At 42.8% G+C, this 26,323-nt stretch overlaps 1 protein-coding gene across 3 annotated transcripts in view; it reads left to right on the top strand.

Annotated features, from left to right (window-relative positions):
- Positions 1–26,024, top strand: part of LOC126424975 (upstream stimulatory factor 2) — a 58,636-nt gene extending 32,612 nt beyond the window's left edge. For all 3 annotated transcript variants that reach the window (XM_050087858.1, XM_050087859.1, XM_050087857.1), the window contains one exon: positions 23,942–26,024. In XM_050087858.1, coding sequence (XP_049943815.1) covers positions 23,942–24,139 — 198 coding nt within the window. In that variant the 3' untranslated portion in view covers positions 24,140–26,024. The remainder of the gene's footprint in view (positions 1–23,941) is intronic.
- The last annotated feature ends 299 nt before the right edge of the window (positions 26,025–26,323 follow it).

Genomic DNA, 26,323 nt, shown 5'->3' with positions numbered 1-26,323 from the left:
AAAATCCGCTTAACTGTTGTCAATATATATTTACCAAGGACTTAGGTCTCATCCAAAGTAATGATAAGAACTTTTTTTATATTCATGTCTTTGTGGGTGCTTTCTCTCTGGAACTTACTGTATTTTGCCATTCCTTCTTGAAGATACGTGTCATATCTCTGCATGATTCTCCATGTGCAAGCAAAAATAACAGGTTCACACAATATTTGTGCACTTCTTAAAATAACTTCTAAGGCTTTCATTTGCGAGTATTACTTGTCATTAAGAATATGTAGGGACACACATCACTCCTATTTAGTGGTACATATTGCCACATACCATGTTTGACCGAAAATGGACATTACTTCGTTAACCCTACATTTACTATCCTCAGACCTTACTAAAGTTTATGCAGTTAAAAGTTCTCACTTTCTACTACACACTGACTCTTTCCAAAAAGAAGTAACAATCCTCAGCCCTATTAGTGTTTCATCATTTATATCTTCTCTGTATTAATTGGTCATTGATCTGTCAATAGGCTGCACACACTAACTAAAAGGGCCAGTGTGCTGGCTGGCCTGGGTATTGATTTTAGGTAGTTTCCCAAATCAAACTAAGTGAATACCGGGCTGGTACCCACAGTATGCCTCAGTTAAATGATATGCAAACATTTAGAAAACTTGTTCACACTTTCACGTGGGGTAGCAATAAATGCAGAATGGTGGAATGCACGAATTCCAACAGAGGCATCTGGCCACCGTGTAACGCTAACATTGCCACATCCAGAATAACATGCCGACCCCATGAAGACACAAGACAAGACCAGGAAAAACAAGAAGGCAGCTGGAAATTGCCCATGTTGCTCATAGCACATCACTCTGTGGATATTATCTGGTGCCATAAAAATGCCTAAAAGTCAATCATACAGGCTTCACTCGCACTTTAATTATTAGGTTGCAGGGCTGTCAGACTGATCATACCTGAATAAATAAAAAAAAATTTTTAAACAGTGACTAAAACATTGAAAAATCAAACATTAACCGTCTTAACATTGCGAGTTGTATGCTTTTTATTATTTTGACAGAAACTTAAAATTCCAGATATACTCGGGCAACTTTGGAAAGAATAGCTCACTATAGGCATTTCAGTGCTCATAGTTTAATGTTCAGCTACTGGAGAACATCCAGTATTATGTTTGTAGCCTGACTGCTATGTTTTGTTTGAGGTATTTGCCACCAAAAATGTAGTTTTTACTGTGTGAAACTATGGATACCCTACAACAAAAGTTGCACTTTCAGCCTGTGTCCTATATTGTTGTTTAGGCAGTGCTTGTGAGTTTTCCAGTGAATTTAGCAGTGCAGAAAGTTAAGAAGAAAGTGATTTTACAAGTCACGACAGTACATCAGTTCACTGACAACTGTTCACCAGTGGTAAAAAATACACCCATCCACTTTTCTCTACCCAGGTCCTCAAAGATTTGTGTTCACAGGAAATCATTGTGAAATATATGGTATGACTTCATATCTACCCAGAAACTAAAATTTATTAAGTTTCAGGATATTTTGGTTAAAGTCCAGTGGACAAGTATACTTGGATTTTATTAATGGTGATCTTCAAAACTTCGTAACTCATCATTTTGAGCTTTTAAAAACTATCCTTCTATGTCTCTATGTAATGTCATTCATTATAGGCCGTAGTACATTAACATTTTTTGGAACATAATTTGAAGAGAAATAACATGTTAAGGGGTTAAAGAGCACACGTCTCAGAATAATTTGTAATGCTGTAATAGTTTATCTTTGCCATGTTATTAATAATAATTTCTCAACTCTCATTTTAAATCTGAGTGAAGCATTCAATTACTTGAATAGAATTGGACACCACTTCACAGAATGAACCCTGTGTTGGAAATGAACCTTCACATAGCTGTGGGAATCTACATCGGTGGATCTGTTGTGAAAGTAATGGTGTAGCAGGAACTCAGTTGACAGGGGTAATATGTCTCTGTGTTATATCTATGATTTACTTCCAAAGTGCGTTTGGAACATTTTTGTGCTTGGAAAAAATTTTATAGGAAGTATCTTTCTTTGTTGAATAATTTGAAATTTCTGGTCACATTAAAACTGTACACACGACAGGGTCTCAAACCCTTCTCGTCAGCAGACAGTATTCGTACTGACTGCAGAACTATCCAGACACAATGAGTCGTGACTGATAGTTTAAATTTGCCTGCCTCACTCCCACCTAAGCGGATGTTTCAAAACAGATTACACGCCACTGTTGAATGATATTCATTGTACAAATATTCTTTTCTATTTGTTTATTGATATTCTGGTGACATAACTGACATTCATGCTACTGTAGGAAAACATTGCTGTGTGCAGATATACAGAATGAGGGCAATATTGCCAGTGTGGAGCCAGCCACACTAGGCGGGGCTCCACATGTACCTACAAAACTAGCAACACAGATAGCCTGCAGCACTCGAGAAGAAATTACGATCGGCTTGCATCTGGCCCCCTACCACTTGACTTGCTGAAACATCAATCGCAGAGTGGTTTCAATCAGAGTTTAGCAATAAAACTCAACGAAACAAACAACATACAGCTCCATACTGCTGTGGAGATTGTTATTTAACATGGTCAGCAGGTACAGATAGTGTTGATGTGGTCTTCAGTGTGAAGACTGGATTGATGCAGTGCTAGTGTGTCCTTTCATGCAAGCCTCTTTGTCTCAAATTACTGCAGCCTACATCCATTTGACCCTACTTACTGTACCCATCCCTCAATCTCTCTACAATTTTCGATCCTCCAATACCAAATTGACGAGTCCTTGATGTCTTGGGATGTGTCCTGGTGTCCTGTCATGCAGTGCTTTCATTTAGTTAAGTTATGCCTCAAATTTCTTTTGCCATCAATTCTTCAATAGCTCCTCATTAGGTAATGTTACCCATCTAATCTTCCGCGTTCTTCTGTAGTGCCATATTGCAAGATCTTCTATTCTCTGTGTGTCTGAACTGCTTGTCATCCACGTTTTCACTTCCATTCAAGGCTACACCCTGGACAGATAACTTGGGAAGAGTCTTCTCAAACACTAAATTTGTATCAGATGTTAAGAATTACTTTTCTTCCCCCCAGAAATACTTCCATGCTATAGGCAGTCTGCACTTTATTGCAAATCTCATCTCTTTCCTAATCTAACTATCTCAAAATTGCCTGATTTGACTATATTCCTTACCCTTGTTCTGCTTTTTTAGATGCTCATCTTGTAACCCCTTTTCAAGACACTGTTCATTTTGTTAGACCGTTCTTTCAGATCCTTGGCTGTCTCCAACGCTTGCTGCTGACAATGTAATTCTGTCAAAGATTTTATTTCTTCTCCGTGATCTTCAATTTCTTCTCCAAATTGTTCTTCGGTTTCCTTTACTGCTTTTTCAGTGTGCAGATTGAACAATATCAGGAATAGGATGCAACAGTGTTTCACTGCCTTCCAACCACTGTTTGCCTTCCATGTCCTTGGACTCCTGTAACTGTGGTCTTGTTTATGTGTAAGCTGTATATAATCTTTTGCTCCCTGTATTGTATCCTTGTTCTGTCCAGAATTTCAAAAAAGAAATGAGATGCAGAAAGGTTATGTCATTCTTTAGCCAATGTACACTATTAATTTGTCATCATAGCTGGAAATATAAGTGATTCTCCAGTAACAGGAAGCACTTTATAGTTTTCCAGTGATTCAGTTAATTTCTGAAGTAGGCAAAATTAGTTACTAACAATTTATCATTAGCTACTGTGAGTTACTCAGACTCTGATGACACAGAACATCCTGTTGCAGGCCAGAGACACGAAAAGATCAGTTTTGCGTAAACATCCGTTATTGATACTTTCAAGTCTAAATGTCGAGTGTACATATATTGAGTACTAAATGACAGGATGAGTGGAATTCTATTTGTAATAACTTTCATAAGGCGGGACAACAAATTTGTTGTTTATTCATCCACAGATCATTTTACAATAATGTTAGACATTTTAGTTAATAAAACAACAAAAAATTATTAAAAGCTAGCAAACATGCAGGGGTGTAATTACTTGCCACATCAATTTACTTGCAAAACTAATATTGCACTACTTGTTCACACCTCATCATGAATCACTGCACATACATCTTTTTGGCTCAAATCAGGATCGTGAGACTATCCAGGGCTAGCAGACTAATCAAAGGTACAAACTCAACATGTGCCAGAGACAGCTCAGATGATAGCTCAGCAGATCTACTAGTGGTTCACAGCCAAGTGTTTAAACTGTAATTTTCCAAAGACTCAGATTTGCAATTTCAGACAAACAGTAATTATCTGCCAGCACCAGAAGTAGACATTAATGATTATTTAAAATTCCTTGGTGTCCATTTGGATAACAAGTTACAACTTAAGTTAGCAGGAACATAAAGTAACCAGAATGAAAACTGCTTTTATCATAGCACAAAAAAGGTGAACATGTTCTGGGCAGAGTTAGGGATATGAAAGAAGGGAACTAGCTTTTTGACTTATATGGTAGCTTCAAAGACACATTTGCACTTTTTTTACAAGTTAACCTCCAGCTGCAAGATGTTGGTACACCTAAAGTCCCTGATCCTGTGCCCAAAATCCTGAAAATTCCCCAGCCGTAGTAAACAGTGTATAATATTTTATTGTGGTTCCCAACTTTTACTGTACCATAATTTTGATATTAGCCTACCATAGCTTTGCAACCAATGTTGTTTTTTGTTCATTCAGATGACAATCAATCGGGTACAAGTCTTTAATTGTCTTTTGGACCATGTTGCTTGAGCTGGGCATTGTTACTTTGACGTCTCTACAGTTACCTGCCTGCTATAGCTGAAGCTGTCCAGTATAGCTTAATGTGTCCTCAGAGCACACAAGCTTTACTCCCTCGTCAAGGTCACACGCCTGCAGGAGGTTTTGTGTTTGTTTCAATTTTTTAAATTTTGTTCTTTTTCTTTACACACATTTTAGTCATATACATATGAGACTGTATACACAAACATATCAAAAATAACCATAAATTCTTTATACAGTGCACACAAAAAAGCAAACTTAAATGCTGAAAAAAGAACTGTGAAGCAATTTTTGGGTTAGTTCAATTTTATGCCTGGTCATTGATAAAGGTTTAAATGCTCCGTTAAATAATATATCTTTTTGTAGAGGGCCGGGCATTAGTCTGGTTTGGTTGAACATGCAAAACAGTGCTTGTACAATTTATCAGTTATTTTTAGCCACTGGTGAATAAAATCTTAAACATATAAGAAGTGAAATGATAATCAACTGTAATAATTAAAAACCAGTTATGTCCAAATGCAACTCTTAAAATGCAATGTATTTCTATGAAACACTGTTTCATGTGCAGATGCATGCTTTTTCGCGCATAAAACCTGAGTGATGAAAGATTATTGCAAATGCTTCTTTAATTCTTGTAAGAATACATTTATCATCATGTGTGTTGCTTTAAATCTTCTCAGCATGTGAGATTAGCACGAAACTGGATTTTACATACATTTTATGTGGAACTTTAGATTGTCATATTGTTGTGACAGATAAAGCTTTCACAGTGCAGGACAACCATTAATTACATGTGTTTGTCTAACTTCTTACAAAATTTGAACTGATTCACACAGGTTTAAGGCATAGAAGTGGTGTGTGTAAAGAACCTCTCAAAAAACGTATTTTTTGCACATGAAATCCAAAAGAAGCCAGATTTTTCAAACAATTTAAACTTTTCTTAGACCAAGGTCGGATACACCGTTGGACCAAATTTGAACCAGCAGTTGAGGAGTTCTTTGTTGGCACCAGCTCCAGTTTGACATTAAAACGTTGCTTAATATACTGTAATATAGCTACAGTCAGATATCAGAATGGCTATACAAATGGCTGCTGGTATGGACTAAAACAAAACTTTTCTGTCCAATGTTCCTAGCTTAAATGGAACCAAGCACCAAAATCATTGTGCTCATCGAAGGACAAGATGTTGGCTTATGTTGAATACTTTTACTATTTTCCATATGAAATCATCATGTGAGGCAGTACATGCAAAGTAAATATAGTATTAATAATTCTGTGGCAGTGAGCAATAACAGTATGGCGTGAGGTAGATAACTGTACATATTTCAGGCTTCTTTCTAAGGATCTTGTAACACTCACCCTCTCTCTCTGTCTCTCTGTCTCTCTGTCTCTCTGTCTCTCTCTCTCTCTGTCTCTCTCTCTCTCTCTCTCTCTCTCTCTCTCTCTCTCTCTCTCTCTCTCCATTTACTCTTCCTTTTTGCAGTAAAAACCATTTTCACAGGAGCTGTGACCTACACAACCACAACACAAAACAAATTAATGTACACTTGACTTCCTTGTCTAGATCTTAGAGTTGTGTTACCGACTTCGATACAGTTGTATCCAACAAGCTCCCATCTAACAAAAAACATGAAATAGGAATTTTAAACAGATTCAAAGCAAAATTACAAATGTGCCTCTATAGTAATGCTTTCAACATACTGAGTGTCTACATTCAAGAATTGAAAAGTCCTGTTACCTACATGGTAGGTAGCGGGTGTGTGACTAGCAGTAATGTCCCAAATTCCATTCCCAAATTCCATTTGAGGACAAGACACACAATATTTGGTTCATTAATTTCTGAATAAATTGTAGCTAACAGATGTAGCAGAGGTGCTCCTACTACTCTTTGGTATTAATGGTTGGCTTTTCTAAAATTACATGGGAAGAGATACTACACAATAAACTCAGTTTCGATGTGGGCAACGGGAGGCTAGGACCACTGTTGTTTTGTCACCTTAGTTACATCAAAATCAAACGTTCTGTTAACAGGGCTCAGAATTTTATTTGAAAAATACCAGTGCAGTCAAGTAAATCTTTATCACCAACAACAGAGAAGAAAAAATAGCTGTTCATTATAACTGACAAGCCAGCACCTTTGTGTCATTCCCCTTCCCCTCCCCCTCCCTACCTACACACACACACACACACACACACACACACACACACAGACTTTGCCATTGTGGGGTGGCTTGTGTGCTTCAACAATATATATAACTCATAAATATACCGTAGGTGCAACCACACTGGTGAGGTATCTGTAGAGAGGGCAGCCTAACTTATGATTTCTGAAGTGGAGCTGCGGTAGGTGCAGTAATATTTCACAAGGACACACTGTGTACTTTAGGATGATGGCGTTCTCACGGGTAAAACATTTAGAGGGTAAAATAGTTACCCTATTGGATATCCAGGCAAAAGCTCCTCGGGAGGAAGTAGTCATCAGAAAAAAAATTGGTCTTCTGCAGGTTAGAGTTAGGAATGTTGGCTCCATTAATTGAGTGAATAGGTTAGAAAATTTGAAAAGAGAAATGCATAGGTTTAAGTTGGATACAGTGGGAATTACTGAAGTTCAGTGGCAGGAGAAAATAGGGCTATCAATACAAAATGGTGTAGGACTATAATTAAACAAACTAGAGATGCAGGTTGACTACTATAAACAGCATAGTGATTTCATTATCGTAGTCAAGATAGAGAAGAAGGCAAGAGCTCTCACAGAACTAGTAGGTCCCTACTAGCTCTGCGAGTGAAGAAACTGAAAAATGTATGATGGGATAAGAGCAATTATTCAGTGCATTAAGGGAAACAAAAGTCGAATTGTGATTGGAGGTGTGAATTTGTTAGTATGAAAAAGAAGACGGAAAAAAAGACTAGGATAGTATGCATTTGGTGAGATAAAGGAGAACATGCCGGAGAGAATTTTGCACTTTGCAGGTCATTCCAAGCAATGGTGGTATATGTGAATGAGACAGAAGATATCGAAAGGTTTTGAAAAGATTACATATCCATAGGCAGCTGTGGAATCTGACAAGAATGGGATTGAGGTATTGCCGACTGCTGACAGTAAGTCTGAGCCAGCACAAGTTGCCCTGCCTATTGGAACCTTGGCCGACCTTCCGGAGATATCCAGATAAATGCAGAGGGTGGGATTGCTTGTCATTGGGATCTCCAATGTTAGGCAGGTGACGGAGCCCCTCAGGGAAATAGTCAGCACATCGGGAAAGAGGCCAGTATCCACTGTGCTTGCTGGGGGATATTGTCAGAGGTGTGAAAGAGGCTCTGCTGGCAGTGATTGAGTGCACTGGGTGCACTTGGCTGCAAGTTGGGGCTCATGACAGCATGAATGTCTACCAGTTGGGTTCACAGGCCATCTTCAGTTCCTACAGGTGGCCAGCTGATTTGGTTAAGAGAACTAGCCTCACTTGCAGAGAGTAGAAGCAGAACTATCATGGTGGAGGCATGCTTATAGAAGTAAACAAAATATAATATCTACTGAGATTACTACAGATTCAGAATGTGAAATAATTTGTGTGAAGACAAGTGTTAAAGATGGATCAGATATGGTCAATGGATGTGTTTATAGACCCACATCTCAGCAGCAGTATTGACAAACCTGTTGAGGGGAAGCTTGGAGAATGTTTCACTTACATTTCTTGGTCAAGTTTTATTAACAGGCAGAGATTAGCACAGGAAGTAGGGACATTGTAATGTGCGAAATTGCTCTAAGTGCCTTATCCGAAAAGTTAATCAGTTGCAGGTATTCAGAGAACCGACTTGTGAAGGTATCATCTTAGATCAGCTGCTACACGGACCCAAATTTTCGACTCTGCATGAAAGCTGATCATAGGGCCCTAGCAACATCATTGAATACAGTTGTAAATAGGAATGCAGTGAGAGGCAGGAAGATTTTTCTGTTTAGCAAGAGTGACTGGAGACAGATTACCTGAACATTGCATTCCAGCACTAACAATGTTGAGCATCAGTGGGCAAAGTTAAAGAGCATTATACAGTACGCTTTAGACTGGTATGTGCGGAGCAAAGTTGTGAGGGATGGAAAAGACCTACCATGGTTCAACATTAGAAAGCTGCTATGAAAGCAAAGATGCTCACAAGTTGTTGCCTAGTCAGAAACCCTGCATTCTACCATCTGGCAGCCTGCCCAGCTAGCTGTGCTGTATAACACTCTGCGTCCTGAGCAGGAAGGCGTGCCGGTCCCCGGTACAAATTCACCTGGTGGTCCGGTGTGCTGGCCAGCCTGTGGATGGCTTTTAAAGCAAATGCAGTGTGGTTCCCCTTATTCCGCCTCAGTTACACTATGTCGGCAATTGCTGTGCAAACATTGTCTCCGTGTACGCATACACCATAATTACTGTACCATGCGAACATTGTGGTTACACTAGTCTGGAATGAGACATTCCCGGAGTGGGTCCACTGGGGCCAAACCGCACAATAACCCTGGGTTTGGTGTGGGGCAGCAGTGGGGTCAGTGGACTGCTGCACCCTTTTGTGGGGTTGTGCACCACTGTGGGCTACAGCGGAGATAAAACATCTCCATTGTTTCTAGGTCCCCAGTTCGGTACATACATACATACATAGATACATACCATTTGGCACCTTCAGTATTGTTCTCGCTATGTCTTGTCCACAAAGGACATCGCCATGCAGACGTGCAACCTCAAATTCAGCACTGTGGTTGTGAAATCACCCAGCCTCAAGGTAGTGGCCCTGTCTCCTCCTCCAGACGTGGAGCATGCCACCAGACTGTCGCTTCATGGGGCGAAGTCACCATCTACATAACCGGCAGACCATTTCGACAGAAGGGATACTCTCGTGAAGACTTCCTACGTCCCTCCAGCCAACTAACATCTGAGTCTTCTACTAACCAGAAGGGCTCCAAGAAATCAAACAAGGGCGAAGAGTCATCTCCTTCGCAGACTCAAAGATCCTCTTAGACGGAGTTGCCATGTAATACCCTCACCCAGCTGACCTCTTTGTCACCGTTGCGCATAACCAACCATTTTTCTGCCCTAGAGTTTGCAGGCTGACAGGAGAATGCTGACGCTTCTGTAGACCTCATCGAGCAGTATCTTCTTCCCTCTGTGCCCTGTAGCAGCGAGTCTTCAAAGGCTTGTTCTTGGCAGCCACTCAGGTAACATCTCTTCATTTTTTCCTCATCATGATTCTCCTTCAGTGGAATGTTCGTGGTCTTTGATCCAGCAAAGATAATTCATGCCTGCTCTTAGAATCACAGCATCCATTTGTTCCCTGCTTTCAGGAAACAAAATTGCATCCTCACGATTGCTTTGAGCTCTCGCATTTCTTCCCGGTCCGTTTTGACCTTCCCTGAGGATGGCATTCCAACTCGTGGGGGAGTCATGGTGCTGATATGGGATGACATTCATAGTCAACCCATCTCCCTGACTGCCCGCCTTCTAGCTGTTGCAGTTAGCATTTTGCTTCCTCACTTGACCTTTGTACCACTTACATCACTCCATCATTCAGTGTCACCAGGGCTGACTTCCTCCAGCTTATTGGGCAGCTACTTCACCCCTTTCTGCATTGCTCGGTGACTTTATGCATACCATCCCATTTGGGATTCTCCCAGCATCTGTCAGAGAGGTGCCCTCTTGGCTGATCTTCTTAATCACCTTAACCTCTTCTGCCTTAACACAAGAGCATCCACATTCCTTTCAGACTCCATGCACACCCATTCCCATTTGGACTTGTCCTTCTGCTCTGCCCAGCTTGCCCTTCGTCTCGAGTGGTCCTTTCTCTCTGACACATACTTGAGCGACCATTTCCTGTGTGCTATCCATTTGCTGACACCTACTCCACCTACATGCACACCCAAAAGGCAGCTTACTAATGCCGATTGGATGCTTTACTTCTCTCTGGCAACCTTTGACAAACATCATTTCCCCAATTGTGATGACCAGGTAGAATATCTTACAAACATTATCATTACCGCCGCAGAACATTCCATTCCTTGGACTTCCTCTTTACCGCACAGTGTCCGGTTTCTTGGGTGACTTAGGCATGCTGCAACGCAATTCACATGCGGAGATGTGCTCTCCGCATTTTTAACCGTCGTCCCACTATCTTCCCAACATCGTCCATTGGAAACGATTGGAGGAGGCTCGGGCAGCACCCTTCTCTTCTCAGAATCATGAGTGCTACAATGCTGTCTTTACTATGAGGGAGCTAGATCCCACTCACACTTCATCCCAGTCCTCCGTCCCAGGGTGAAATGATGATGTTAACATTCAGATGTTGCAGAGCACTTTCTGCTTAACACATACAACCGCATCTGTGTAAAGGGCACATTTCCTTGTCTTTGTCATGATGCCACTGTCATACCCATACCTAAGCCCCATAAGAACAAAAATCTTCCTTCTAGCTACCACCCCATCTCTCTCACCAGCAGTGTTTGCAAGGTGACTGAACGTATGATTCATGCCTGACTGATATGGTGGCTCAAGTCTTGCAATTTACTAACGAATGCACAGTGTGGATTTAGAGTGCGGCGTTCTGTAGACAATCTTGTTACTTTGTCCACACATGTCATGAATGGTTTTCTGTGGAAATCCCAGCATGTGGCTGTGTTTTTCGATTTGGAGAAGGCCTCGGACACCTGCTGGAGAACTGGTATTGTCGTACTCTTTATATGTGGGCCTTCCATGGCCGCCTGCCCTGGTTCCTTCAGGAACTTCTAAAAGACATGCATTTTCAAGATGAGTGTGGGTTCTGCGTTGTCGGACACCTTGATCCTGGAAAACGGTGTGTCTCAGTGTTCCGTCCTGAGCGTCGTCCTCTTTGCTGTTGCCATTAATCCTGTAATGGCCTGTCTCCTGCCAGGCATCTCCAGCTCCCTTTTTTGTTGACTATTTTGCCACCTGTTGCAGTTCTCCACGGATCTGTCTCACTGAGCGGTGTCTTCAGCGATATCTTGAACGTCTTTACTCCTGAAGCATCGACAACCATCAGTATGAATTTCTGGTGGCACAAATGGTTTCTCCCACCATCTTTACAACTTTGGCCTGTTGCCCTTCCATTAGTTGAAACTAAGAGATTCCTGGGACTCGTGCTTGATGGGAAACACTCTTGGTCTTCCCATGTGTCTTACATGGCAGCCCACTGTGCACGGTTCCTCAATGTTCTACATGTCCTCTAGGGTACTTCCTGGGGTGCCAATTGAACCACCCTCCTCCTTTTGTATCGGTATCTGGTCCCTTCAAAACTCAAGTGTGGGTGCTTTGTTTATGCGTCTGCACGTCCATCCCTCTTGTGCCATCCCAACACTATCCACCATCGTGGCATCTGTTTGGCCACTGGCACTTTTTTCACCATCCCAGTTCAGAGTCTGTATGCCAAAGCTGCTGAACTACCGCCGTGACTTTCTCTTCGGCAGGTATGCACCACATTTGTCTGCCATGCGTGGCCACCCATCCTGTGCCGCCTCCTTTGACGATTCCTTTAATCACCAATACGGGGCACCTCCCTCTTCTCAGTTACCTCCTGGAGTCCGCTTTCGGCACATGCTACGGCAGCTTAACTTCACGCTACCTCCAACTTTCCCAGTTTCATGACCTTCGCATGGAACTCCGTGATGGTACCTTGTATACACTAATGGCTCTGGGACTGCTGTGGGGTCGGGTGTGCCTTCGTCATTAGCACCTGTGTCTTTCAATATCGGCTACTGGTACACTGCTCAGTATTTGCAACTGAACTCTTCGCCCAGTGTCAGGCCACGGAGTACATCTGGTGACACACATTTTTTTCAGTTGTGTCCTCTGCTCACTCTCACTGAGTGTCCTTCAAAGTCTGTACACTGTACACTGCCCATCCTTTAGTGCAATGGGTCCAAGAAAAATGTCACTTGCTCACTCTCGATGGAGCCACTGTGATGTTTATGTGGGTTCCTGGTCATGTCTGCCTGCCAGGAAATGAGGCTGCTGTCGCTGCTGCCAAGGCTGCAGTCCTCAAATCTCAGCCCGCTGGTTCTTACCTTCCTTCCGATGATCTCTGTGTTGCTGTCTGCCAGCAAGTTATGTCACTTTGGCATCACCACTCGTACTCCTTTCATGGGAACAAGTTCTGTGGAATTAAGCCTCTCCCATCAGCTTGGACAACCTCCTCTCGCCGCGAGGAGATAATTTTAGCTAGGTTGCCTATTGGGCACTGTCTTTCGAGCCACAGCCATTTGGTAAGTGGTGCTCCCCCACCACTTTGTGCACATTGTGCTCAGCTTTTGACAGTTCACCATTCTGCAGTTTCCTCACAGAATGACCCTTTTTTTTTTTTTTTTTAATCACGTATGTTCTCAATTGTGATTGCCGTCTGAGTTATCAGCCATTTTAGCAAATGACATGCAGGCCGTTGACCACGTTTTACTTTTTATCTATTGTAGCAATTTGGTGAAGGCCACTTAATTTGTAGTTCTGGACCTCCATTTATCTAGGGTGTATTTTATAGATCTTTCTCCATGTCCTTGTTTTCAGCTGTCTTCTCTTCCATTGATTGGGCTTGATGTGTAGTCATTTTTAATTCCTCTTCATTTTCTCCAGTTTGAGATGGCCATGTGTTTTGCACACTAAAACAAAACGAAGCCAAGAGAGCTGTACTGCAAATTTAAACATAACCGAAAGACACAGACAAACAAAAAGCAAATGAAGCCAAAATTAGCATAAGGAGGGCCATGCATGAACTATTCAGTTAATTCAAAAGTAAAACACTCTTTGCAAACTTGACAGAGAGGCCTAAGAAGTTTTGTCTTATGAAGAAGTTTGGTCTTGTGTTAAATCGGTAAACAGATTAAACCCATCTGTTCAGACACTTTGACTGTAAGAGATTTGGAGGATAATACAGAAAAGACCGAAATACTAAATATCTATTCCAAAATCATTTTACAGAGGAGAAGCATAATGTAGTTTCTCCTTTAAATCTTCACACAAATGACAAAAGACAGATGTTGAAATAAGTGACCAAGGATATAAAAGCAACAAAAATCGTTCAACAGAGGAAAGGCCACTGGGTGTGACAGGATACCAGTTACATTCTACAAAGGGTATGTGAAAGAACTTTCTCCTTTCATAGCAGCAATGTGCCTTGGGGCTCTAGAAAAGCATAGCATTCCTAAGAATTGGAAAAAACACAGGTCAGTTCATTTTCAAAAATTATCATCAAAAAGATACACAAAATTATAGGCTTTTTTATCTGAAGGGCATCTGTTATAAAATTTTGGAACCTGTTTTATGCTTGTGTATTATGACATTTCTGAAGACCCAAGTATCAGTGCAGGTGCCTAAGTAGATAGCATGTATCTTGACTTTCAGAAAGATTTGGATACAGTCTGGCACTGCAGCCCAATGGACAAAATAAGAGAAATGAGAATATCAGACAAACTGTGCGACTGAACTTGAGAGATTCTAGAAAACGGAACGAAGCATGTAATCCTCACTGGAAAAAATTCTTCAGACATAAAAGTAAATTTGGATGTGCCCCAGGGGAGTGTTACAGGATCGTTATTTTCATTATATATATATATATAATATATATATACATTCCATGTGGGAAAAATATATCTAAAAAAAAAAGATGATGTGACTTACCAAACGAAAGTGCTGGCACGTCGATAGGCACACAAATATACACACAAAACTCTAGCTTTCGCAACCAACCAACGGTTGCTTCGTCAGGAAAGAGGGAAGTAGAGGGAAAGACGAAAGGACACACACACACACACACGGCCTAGTCCGTATCACCGGAAATACAATGAGGCGTTGCACAGATGATGCTGTTGTATACAGAGAAGTCGAAACGTTAGAAAATTGTAGCAAAATACAGTGAGACCTGCTGACAATTGGCGCTTGCTGCAGGGAGAGGCAATTGACTGTCAACATAAAAAAATGTAATGTATTAAGAGTACATATACACAAAGACTTGTGATTAATGAAAACGCAATAGCAGAACAACCACTAGAAGGGGGGTCTCTTCCATAAAATACCTAAGAGTATGCATACGGAGTGATTTGAAGTGGAATGACTACATGAAATTGCAGGTGCAGCAGGTGTCAGACTGAGATTCATTGGAAGAATCCTCAGGAAATGTACTCCATCAACAAAGAAAGTAGCTTACTGGAAACACTGCTTGTCAAACTGAGATCCATACCACATAGGATTGATGGAGGATACAGAGAAGATCCAAAGAAGAGCCGCACAGTTTGTTTAGGTTAATTTAGTAAGCCCAAAAGCATCACAGAGGAGCTTACCCAACTCCAGTGGCAGATGCTGCAAGAGACACATTCTGCATCACAATTTGGTTTCCTTTTTAAAGTTCAGAGAGTGTAAGGTCCTGAAAGAGTTAGCCAATATGTTGTTTTCTTGTATGTATATCGCAGAAAGACTGTGGAGATAAAATTAGAGAGCTTAGAGCCCACACAGGCTTGCCAGCAATCCTTCTTCCTGCGAACCATCTGCAGCTGGGTCCCCCAGGGGGTCCACAACTCTTTTGTGGACATGTGCGTAGCGAGCACGGGACCCCGAGCTAATGTGGCCCTCCTTCCTTTCCGGGCTGCATACCTTCCCTTCCCTTTCCGCATCCTTCCCCGTCCCCTATCATCGCCGCCCCCCCCCCCCCCCCCCCCCCACCTCTGGCTCCTTCCTTCCCTTTCTCCCCCTCTGGGAGTATGGTTTGTGCCTACGTCCGGAGACGGATGCTCAAAACTGTTCCAAATCCTTGCTTTCTACACTTGCAAGTCCTCGTCCTTCCTCTGTCCTTCTCTTTTCCTTCCCTCTTCTCCTTGCCCTTTTCTCCGCTGCGGCGTTTGAGACCCCCCTCTTCTTTCCTTTCCCTTTCTCTTTTTTCCTCCCTGTGCGTGTCTGAAGGCCGACCCACGCACTTCCATGCGTAGCCAGTGACGGGGTAATGCGTCATTCCCCGCCCCGGGTAGACAGGTAGGACACGTACGTACCCCCTGGTAACTGCCAGGCCCAGGGAGGGGTGATTACCAGAGTTGATACCTTCCGAAAGTGCCGATTGTCGGGAGGTGTGACCTGAGGTGTGAACAATCACCTAAGGCGGTTGTGCCCTCGGTGAGGGCCCCCACAAGGGAGGAGCGCGCCATCGGAGATGCCGGTAATCATGGGAGATTCTTCCGCAATGGTTTCCTCACCTTCCACTATGTCTGCTCACAAACGTAAGTTCACTGAGTCTCAGCCACAGACGGTTCTTCCATCGTTGCCACAGTTCCTTGTTGTTTCTCGGTCTGACGAAGGTCACGACTTCTCCACGGTCAACCCTTTCATTATTCAGAAAGGTGTCAACGCAATTGCAGGTCCTGTAAAGTCTTGTTCCAGATTACGGAATGGCACCCTCTTGTTAAAAACACACAGTGCCCTCCAGGCTCAAAAATTGCTGTGTACTTCTCTGCTCCACACCTTCCCTGTCCTGGTGGAACCGCACCGTACCTTAAATTCCTCGCGTGGAGTCATTTATACACGCTCCCTCGATGGATTGTCTGACGAAGAAATTCAGCACTTCCTGTCTGACCAGGGCGTAACGGCTGTTCATAGGGTTATGAAAAGGGTTGACACGAACATCATTCCAACCCGCACTGTCTTCTTGACATTTGACAAAGTTCAACTCCCATCGAAAATCAAAGCAGGCTATGAGATAATTTCCGTTCGCCCTTACGTCCCAAACCCTACACGTTGCTATCGATGTCAGCGGTTCAATGACACCAGCCCGTCCTGTTCCAATCCGGCCAAATGTGTTACGTGTGGCAAGGATGCCCATGAGGGTGCTTGTCCACCTCCATCCCCTCGCTGCATCAACTGTATGGGTGACCACGCTGCTTCCTCTCGAGATTGTCCCGTTTTTAAGGACGAAAAGCTCATCCAGGAAATTAAAGGAAAAGGTGTCGACCTTTGCTGCTCGAAAATTATTCGCCAGTCGACAGCCCACCGTGCCTCAGAAAGGAAAATACAGCACTGTCCTTGGTTCTCCTCGGCCAACAAAGGAGGCGGCCACGCAGACTTGCGACCTCACCTTTAGTACCACGGTCGTCAGATCGGCCAGCGCAAAGATCGCCCGTTCAACCTCACCACTTTCGCCTGCCCACTCTATGGCTCACCCTTCGTCGGGTTCTGCTAAATCTCGAGCCCAAAAGTCAGACGCCAAGTCTTCGAAAAAAGAGCATACTCGTGAAGAGTTTTTACGTACCGCAACTTCACAACCATCGGTTCCTCCTTCATCTAAACATCATACTTCCAAGAAGGCTACGAAGAAACTCAGTTCCTCTCCTTCTCCGCCAAGTCGTGTCCCACCTACAGCACCACCTGGCGGAAATCGCCCTCGGCCGTCTTCTGTGTCGCCGAGGCGCACTGCTGGTGACCGGTCAACCGGCCGATCGCTGGTGGCAGGAGCTGCTCCTGACCAGCCTATGGATCAGGATCTTCTGCCTTCGACTGAATGCCATTCCATGCTGTCGGTCGCAAGCTCTGAGCAGTCGTTGAGTTGACAGCACCCTTGGTCACATTCATCCATTTTCTGTTCACCCTATGTCCATTATCCACTGGAATATCCGCGGCATTCGCGCCAATCGGGAGGAATTGTCGATCCTCTTACGATCCTACTCGCCGGTCATCTTCTGTCTTCAGGAAACAAAGCTGCGTCCCCATGACCGCTTTGTTCTCCCTCATTTTCAGTCCGTCCGATATGACCTCCCCTCTGTTGAAGGCACTCCAGCCCATGGAGGACTCATGATTCTTCTCCATGATACTATCCATTATCACCCAATCCCTTTAAACAGTTCCTTCCAAGCTGTCGCCGTCCGTCTTTCCTTTTCTGGATACACGTTCTCTCTTTGTACTGTATACATTCCATCGTCCACACCAATGGCACGAGCTGATCTCCTTCATCTTCTTGGTCAGCTTCCACCCCCCTATTTGGTGGTTGGGGACTTAAATGCCCACCACCCGCTTTGGGGATCTCCACATCCTTGTCCACGTGGCTCACTATTGCTAGATGTCTTCCACCAAGCGGATCTAGTTTGCCTCAACACTGGGGTCCCCACATTTTTGTCTGCCTCCACGACAAATTTATCTCATTTGGACCTTGCGGTCGGTACTGTTCCGCTTGCTCGGCGCTTAGAATGGTTCGCCCTTGATGATACACACTCGAGTGACCACTATCCATGTGTTCTTAGACTGCAGCCTCAACTGCCATATATGCGCTCGCGACGCTGGAAGTTTGCCCAAGCCGATTGGACACTTTTTTTGTCTCTAGCGACATTTGATGACCGTCGCTTTCCCAGCGTCGACGATGAGGTCACACATATTACCGACGTTATTCTTACAGCTGCGGAACGTTCAATACCACGCACCTCCGAATTGCTCCGGCGCCCCCCAGTTCCTTGGTGGAACGAGGCATGCCGTGACGCAATACGTGAGCGGCGACGTGCTCTTCGCATTTTCCGTCACCATCCAACTTTGGCCAACTGTATCCGATATAAGCAGCTCCGTGCGCGATGCCGTCGCGTCATCCGCGATAGCAAGAAGGCAAGCTGGAAATTCTTTATTAGCTCATTTAACACTTTCACTCCCTCCTCGGAAGTTTGGAGTCGGCTTCGACGGTTCTCAGGCGCGCCTAGTTTCTCCCGGGTGTCTGGGCTCACTGTCGCGCATGATACCTTAGTGGACCCCGTCGCAATTTCTAACTCATTGGGTCAGCACTTTGCTGAGATTTCGAGCTCTTCAAATTACCCGCCAGCGTTTCTCCCGAAGAAACGTGCAGCGGAAGTGCGACATCTTGCTTTCTCCTCTCAAAATCACGAAAGCTACAATACTGGTTTCTCCATGCGGGAACTCCAACATGCCCTCTCTTCTTCTCGCTCCTCCGCCCCAGGACCGGATGGTATCCATGTCCAAATGTTGCTGCATTTATCAACCCATAGTCTGCGTTACCTCCTTCGCCTTTATAATCGAATTTGGACCGACAGTACCTTTCCCAGACGATGGCGGGAAGCTATCGTCGTTCCCGTTCCGAAACCTGGAAAGGACAAACATCTCCCCTCTAGCTATCGCCCCATTTCTCTCACGAGTAGTGTCTGTAAGGTGTTGGCGCGTATGGTGAATTACCGTTTAGCTTGGTGGCTGGAATCCCGCAGTCTTTTAACGCCAGCCCAATGCGGATTCTGAAAACATCGTTCTGCAGTTGACCATCTTGTTGTTCTCTCCACTTATATCATGAACAATTTTCTCCGGAAACGCCAAACAGTAGCAATATTTTTTGATCTGGAGAGAGCATACGATACCTGTTGGAGGACAGGCATCCTCCGCACACTGTTCTCTTGGGGCTTTCGAGGCCGGCTGCCCCTTTTTCTTCGCGAATTTATGGCAGAGCGCACATTTAGGGTGCGGGTGAACACTACTCTCTCCCGTACTTTCTCCCAAGAAAACGGGGTACCCCAGGGCTCCGTGCTGAGTGTTGTACTGTTTGCCATCGCCATAAATCCAATTATGGATTGTCTCCTTCCTGATGTCTCGGGCTCCCTCTTTTTGGACGATTTTGCGATCTACTACAGCTCTCAACGGACCAGCCTTCTTGAAAGGCGTCTTCAAGGATGTCTCGATCGCCTCCACTCGTGGAGCATCGAAACCGGCTTCCGTTTCTCACCCAGTAAGACCGTTTGTGTTAATTTTTGGCGACGTAAGGAGTTTCTTCCGCCCTCCTTACATCTCGGTCCTGTCAACCTTCCGTTTTCCGACGTCGCTAAATTCTTGGGTCTTATGTTTGACAGAAAACTGCTGGTCCTCCCACGTTTCCTGTCTTTCGGCTCGCTGTCTGCGTTCCCTTAACACCCTCCGTGTCCTGAATGGTACCTCCTGGGGAGCGGACCGAGTGGTCCTTCTCCGCCTCTATCGCGCCTTAGTGCGCTCGAAATTGGATTATCGAAGCATAGTCTACTCCTCTGCTCGGCCGTCTATTCTTCGGCGTCTCGACTCTATCCACCACCGTGGATTACGTTTAGTGTCTGGAGCTTTTTACACCAGCCCTGTGGAAAGCCTTTATGCTGAGACTGCTGAACCTCCGCTGTCCAATCGGCGGGCAGTCCTTCTGAGTCGTTATGCTAGCCATCTGTCTTCTATGCCTACTAATCCAGCCCATGACCTTTTTTTCGACGCCTCCTTTGATGTAGGGTATGCAGGCCGCTCCTCCTCCCTACTACCCTCGGGAGTCCGCTTCCGTCAACTGCTCCATTCTCTTTCCTTCTGCTTTCCTAAAACCTTCTTGACAACTTGGGGTACAGCACCGCCTTGGCTCTGTCCCCGGATCTACTTGCTCCGTGACCTATGTCAATTTCCCAAGGATGGTACCCCTACACTTGTTTACCGTCGGGCATTTGCTGCTCTATGTGCACAAATGACGGATGCCACATTTATTTACACCGACGGCTCGAAAACATCATTAGGTGTAGGGAGTGCCTATATTGTTGGCGACACCCCAAATCACTTTCGGCTTCCCGACCAGTGTTCGGTTTATACTGCGGAGCTTTACGCTGTTCTCCAGGCTGTCCACTACATCCGCCGCCATCAGCGGATACAGTACGTAATCTGCTCAGATTCTCTCAGCTCTCTCCTCAGTCTCCAAGCTCTTTACCCTGTGCACCCTCTGGTCCACCAGATTCAGGACTGTCTGCGCTTGCTCCACCTGGGGGGCGTCTCGGTGGCGTTCATCTGGCTCCTGGGACACGCTGGTATCTGTGGGAATGAGGCGGCCGATATAGCGGCCAAGGCTGCAGTCTCTCTTCCTCGGCCAGCTATTCAGTCGCTTCCCTTCACCGATCTACGGAGCGGTTTATGTCGCCAAGTTGCTCATTAATGGCATGCACATTGGGCAACACTTCCCCATAATAAATTGCGGGAAGTGAAAGCCCTTCCTTGCGCTTGGACCTCTTCCTCCCGAACGCGTCGTCGGGAGGAGGTAATTTTAGCTAGACTCCGGATAGGGCACTGTCTTTTTAGCCATCGACATCTTTTAAGCGGCGATCCTCCCCCACTCTGTCCCCACTGCTCTCAGCTGTGGACGGTCAGACACCTTTTAATTGAATGCCCCTATTTTAATCCGTTACGCTCCCGTCTACAGCTGTCGCCTGATCTATCGTCGATTTTAGCAGATGACACGCGCTCAGCCGACCGCTTTCTCCAGTTTATTAGTGACAGTGAAATGACGTCAGTCATTTGAAGCTTTTTTGGGGACAACCAACCCCTTTCTGTAGTGGATTTTTAAGCATTCCTTCTGCTTTTAGTTTCTCAAATTTTATGACTTTGTTCCCATTGCTGCTGGTTTTAAATTTCGGTTTTTTCCTGTTTCCTAAGCCACGGGCTGGGTGCTAATGACCATAGAAGTTTTGCGCCCAAAAACCACACAAAAAAAAAAAGAAAAAAAAAATTATCTGCAGCTGGAACAGGGAAAGGGAAGTGACACTGGTACAGAAAAGTATCTTCCACCAGACACTGTGAAGTGTCATGCGGAGTATTGATGGAGCTGTAGATAATTTCCAACATTGGAGATACACATATCTCAAGCTCTGCCTATTTTGGTTATTTCTTCTCTCTTATGTGTTACAAAATTAGGTTTTGGAGTGACTCACCAGCATAAAAAAGTATTTATTGAACATAAGGGGCTTACCAGAATAGTGTGGTGTGCCTTAAAAAATTTCCTGCTACAGTCTGCTCAGTCATGAACTTCATAATTGGGAACCATTCTCACCATGAAAGAAATGAAACATTCCACAGAATGAATGGCATTACTGGCTGGATTCCATTTGCAGTTATTCGGTCACAAGATTATAGCCTCTATTTGATGCAACGTCAGTGACTTGCATATTGATGTGAAATGGGGAGGATAACACAAACATTCAGTTCCCGAGCAAAGAAAATCTCTTAAAATCTAGAGACTCCACGATCTAGAGGCAGAGACGCTAACCACCAGACTAAAAGCTGTAGATGTCATAATACTAGAAGGAAATGTGACCTGCACTGTGACTTCAACTTAGTTCAAAAACGTGTGAAATACAGTAGCACCAAATTCTATAACTCAATTCAAATTGGTACAAGCCCTAGGAGGTAATAAATTGTTGACAAGTTCGTTAAGAGTTTGGGCTTGAAAACACCTCATATCGTATAGGCAGGTGATTTTCTTACTTAAAGTGAGACAGGTACGTATTTTTCACATTTCCGTTCACTGTTCCTGTGCTAGTTGCATGTAGTGTATCAAACACTTTGTTTACGTTCTACAACACATACTACTACCACAATCTGTAACATCATGATGAATGTAAAATTTGTTTCTTTTATTGCAGTCTGCGGTGACAAAAATTACCAGAGTATAATTCTGCTTAGTGGTGAAAATATTCAGATCTGTTTAAAATAAGACAGCTATTCTAAAAGAAGGAACAGATTTCAAACATTCATTGCTTCCAGCCTACAGAAGATAGAAACACAATCCAATATTCCTGGAAAGAGAAAAGTTCAAATTTTTATGTATTCAATGTGAGCACCATATGTTACACAACAGATGTCAAAATGGTGGATCATTTCCTGCCACACACGGAGCATTTGGTCTCACTGAATTCACAGCTTCAACAATGTAGTGCCATAGATTTTCAAGAGTGGTATGACTGAGGAGGATAAAAATGCAGTCTTTTACATAACCCCACAGGTAAGTCACAAGGTGTGAGTTCTGGAGACCTCACACCTTGTTACTTCTATCTGTGGGGTTACATAAAAGACTGTGTTTTTATTCCCTCATTCCTGACACTAAAGTCTGCGACATTGCATTGTTGAACATACGAATACAATAACAAGAGATCAGCTGCTTTGCGTGTGGCTGGATTTGGGCCATTATTTCGATATCTGTCGAGTAACACATGGTGCTCACACTGAATGCATAAAAATTTGAACTTTTCTCTTCCCAGGAATGTTGGATTGTGTTCCTATTTTCTGTAGTTTGGAAGCAATAAATGTTTGAAATCTGTTCCTTCTTCTTGAATTATTTCTTTTGCCTTATTGTACATTTCTCTAATCTCTTCATCATCTGCATAGCTAGTTGACATATAAACTTGTACTACTATGGCAAGTGTTGGCTTTGTTTCTGTCTTGGCTAGAATAATGTGTTCTCTAAATTGCCCGTAATAGCTTACCCGCACTCCGATTTTCTTATTCTTTATTACCCCTATTTGATTTTGTATTTACAACCATGTATTCACCTGGCCTGCCTTCCACTGAACTTCACTTATTCCTCCTAAATCTTGCAGTGGAAACCCCAATTAGGAATACCAGAAATGTGGCAAAAGATAGATTGCTACTTACTGTAAAGATTACACATTAAGTTGTTGCAGGCACAATTAAGACTTCTGATGGTGCCTGTCTGCAACTTGATCTTTCAGCAAGCAGCAATCTGTCTTTTCCTATATTGTTAAAATATACCCTAATATAACAAAGCCACGATGGCATAATCAAGATACACAAACAAAATTAACTAGCTGTTGGACAGTGTTTATATAATTTTGTTTCTCTCTCTTAACAGTGCCACTTTGGATTTATTATATTAGGATATGTCGTTTATAGATCTAAAGATAATAAACTATATGGACACACAGGGACACACACACACACACACACACACACACACACACACACACATTTTTACAAAGCAATGTATATTTTAGACAGCCATATTCTAGTAGTACATATGTAACTATTTGTTACTATACGAAAACACAAGTGATCATCCTAACTGCTGCTAAATTGAGATTAGCACTTTCTTCTACCAGTCTCTTAAGTTCAACATACTATTGGAGAAATCTTTATGTAATTACTTAATGATATTCTGCAGCACATATTTAGATCCCTTTTATCTTTGCATGTATCACAATATGTGATATCTATATTAATGATATATAAATGACATGCAGGAATAAAATATGTGTTTTGACTTGTTCCGCATCCTTGCATCTGTGGATTTATGAAATATGCATGAAGAATAAAATTGTTCTGCTTATACTAAATTTATGATTCCTGTATTGTCTACCAGAGCAAAGGTGGAATTCTGGCGAAGGCCTGCGAGTACATAAATGAGCTGCGCGAAGCCAACATCCACATGACAGACACGGCACGTCATCGTGAAAAGGAACTGGAACAGTTGAGAAGGCAGAATGAAGAGCTGAAACGGGAAAATGCAGCACTGAGGGCACGATTGGCACAGGTGGGGGAAGGTGCAGCAGCTACATGAGGTGTCGGAAGTGTAAATCCTCGAAGGGGAAGGAGCGGAGGTAGTCATTGGCTTCGATGAACCCATTGGCACTGGGTCACTAAGCACTGTGGACTCAGAGGGTGTGTTCCTGAAATTTGTATACTCCCTCCTTCCTCCAACAACGCGTTAATTTGAATGTTGTGCTGTTAAGAGCACTCTTGTCAGTCACTTGTTGGGATTTACTTAAGTAAAACGGTTTCTGTGACGGTTGTACATATGTCGTTATAACTATAGCATGATATGTATAAAAGTTGTTAGTTTTGATTGTGGCTGTGCGTAGTGATTAAGGATGGAGATTGAAGCACCTATAGCTATGTTGTAAATGAAATTCTGAAAAGACCTGTTCTCTCTGTCACTGCATGTAAAAAAATAAAATATTTGTTCAGGAGATTAGTGTAATTCTTACAGTTGAACATTTTTTGCTAAAGTGAAACTGTCTGCATTTTTTGTGTCTAATTACATGTTACTGTTTTCCTGGAAATGTGTGACTGTTCCCTCATTAGGTAATCATTTACATTTTAAGGCTCCTAGTGTGATGCACAGGGAAGAAAAGCAATGTTTCACTTCATTTGTTCCTCAGTAGTAATCTGTGAACTGTAGTTTATAGTATATGTATAAATCTTAAGATTTGAAAATGTACTCTAGAGGCAGCATTAGCGGATGCTTAATCGTACAGCTCCATAGATGGTTTAACTATGTGTGTGTGCTGCCCTGTTCATTATTATCTCAATTACTGCCATGCATTACGCAACAGTTTCCACAGATTATAACTTCCATTATGCCAATAGCTTTGACTTTGACCGCTATGCATTTTTCATCATTTGTGGTTTGCAGAAATCTAATATAAAGTGTGCAAGCTGTTTTTCAGGAGATTTCATTGACTATTACACAATTCAGTGGCTAAGAATTGTCTAATGAGTTTGATAATGAAAAGAGGAGAAAGTCTCTGATTTGAAGATTGTCACTTTATTGCACTGTTACTTTTGCTGCTGACAAACCAATTTTCCAGACAACATATTTTTCACATTTGCCATCAGTAATGACTAAAATACTACCTGCACTTCTGTTGAGAATCGTAACCATTTTTGTTCGTGTGGAAACAGCTATGATTGACTGTAAGTAGCCTGTAAAGTTGTTACTAAAAAGTAGAAATAATGTTCTGAAAAAAACTGAACTCTGTATTCCACTGCTGTGATTTCCCCCATCCATCATATCCCTGTGTGTAACAGTTACTGACCTGTACGGTGACAGAGAGGAATGACATATTGTCAGACTAAACCACCAAACTATGTGGTACTGCTGTATTAAATTATGTGCTGCATTAGAAATACAGTAGATTACAGAGATTTTTAAATTAGAAGTGAGTAGTTTTTATGAATTTCAACCCTATGCAATTCATTCAGAATGTACTGTCTTTAAACTTTAACCAGTTTCTTTTAGGAATAGTGAAATGATGCGAGATGTACCTAAGCAAAACTATGTCCAGTGAGAAAGGAATCCTGTATTCACCCATGCAAAAGTGGTTGTACTGATAAGAGAAAGACATTAAGTGTACTTGAAATAGTCACTTTTAATAATCTGTTTTATGGTTTTTTACAAGCTTTATTGGTATGACATGCAGTCAGTTTAGCCTTTCAAAATAAATAAGTCTTCTGCTGATTCAGTTGACATCTATATTGAATTTTGAGTTCATATGTAAATTATAGAACTTTACATATTTTTGAGGTTCATATCCCACAAAACATTTGATGTACAGAATTTGTGCTTAGCAGATAATGTAAATAAGAGAAAAATTATATATACATTTATTAATGTATGTAAATATGCAGAGTACTTCCCTCCCCACCAAGAAAAAAAAAGAAAACAGATATACCGAGCCTGATCAGCGTGTAACATCATAAATATTTTATAATAATTTGTATGTAGTATTTACACAGACAGTTTCAGACTTTTTTTTGCAAAGTGGTTGCACTGTTTCGTGCTCTGTATATTTTGTGATGTTCATTTATGTTGCATGTTTGGAGTACATGAGGTTTATGAAGTGTGTCCCCTACCTACATGTGTGAATGTTACTTCAGGCCTAACAATGACAAGTTAAATTTGACTATACTGCTTCACAGAATAAAAGACAAGATTACGTGATAGAATGTAATATGTTTAATA

This window comes from Schistocerca serialis, chromosome 10 (assembly GCF_023864345.2).
Source record: "Schistocerca serialis cubense isolate TAMUIC-IGC-003099 chromosome 10, iqSchSeri2.2, whole genome shotgun sequence".
NCBI classification, from domain to species: Eukaryota; Metazoa; Arthropoda; class Insecta; order Orthoptera; family Acrididae; genus Schistocerca; species Schistocerca serialis.
This window is presented reverse-complemented; position numbering and strand designations above follow the sequence as displayed.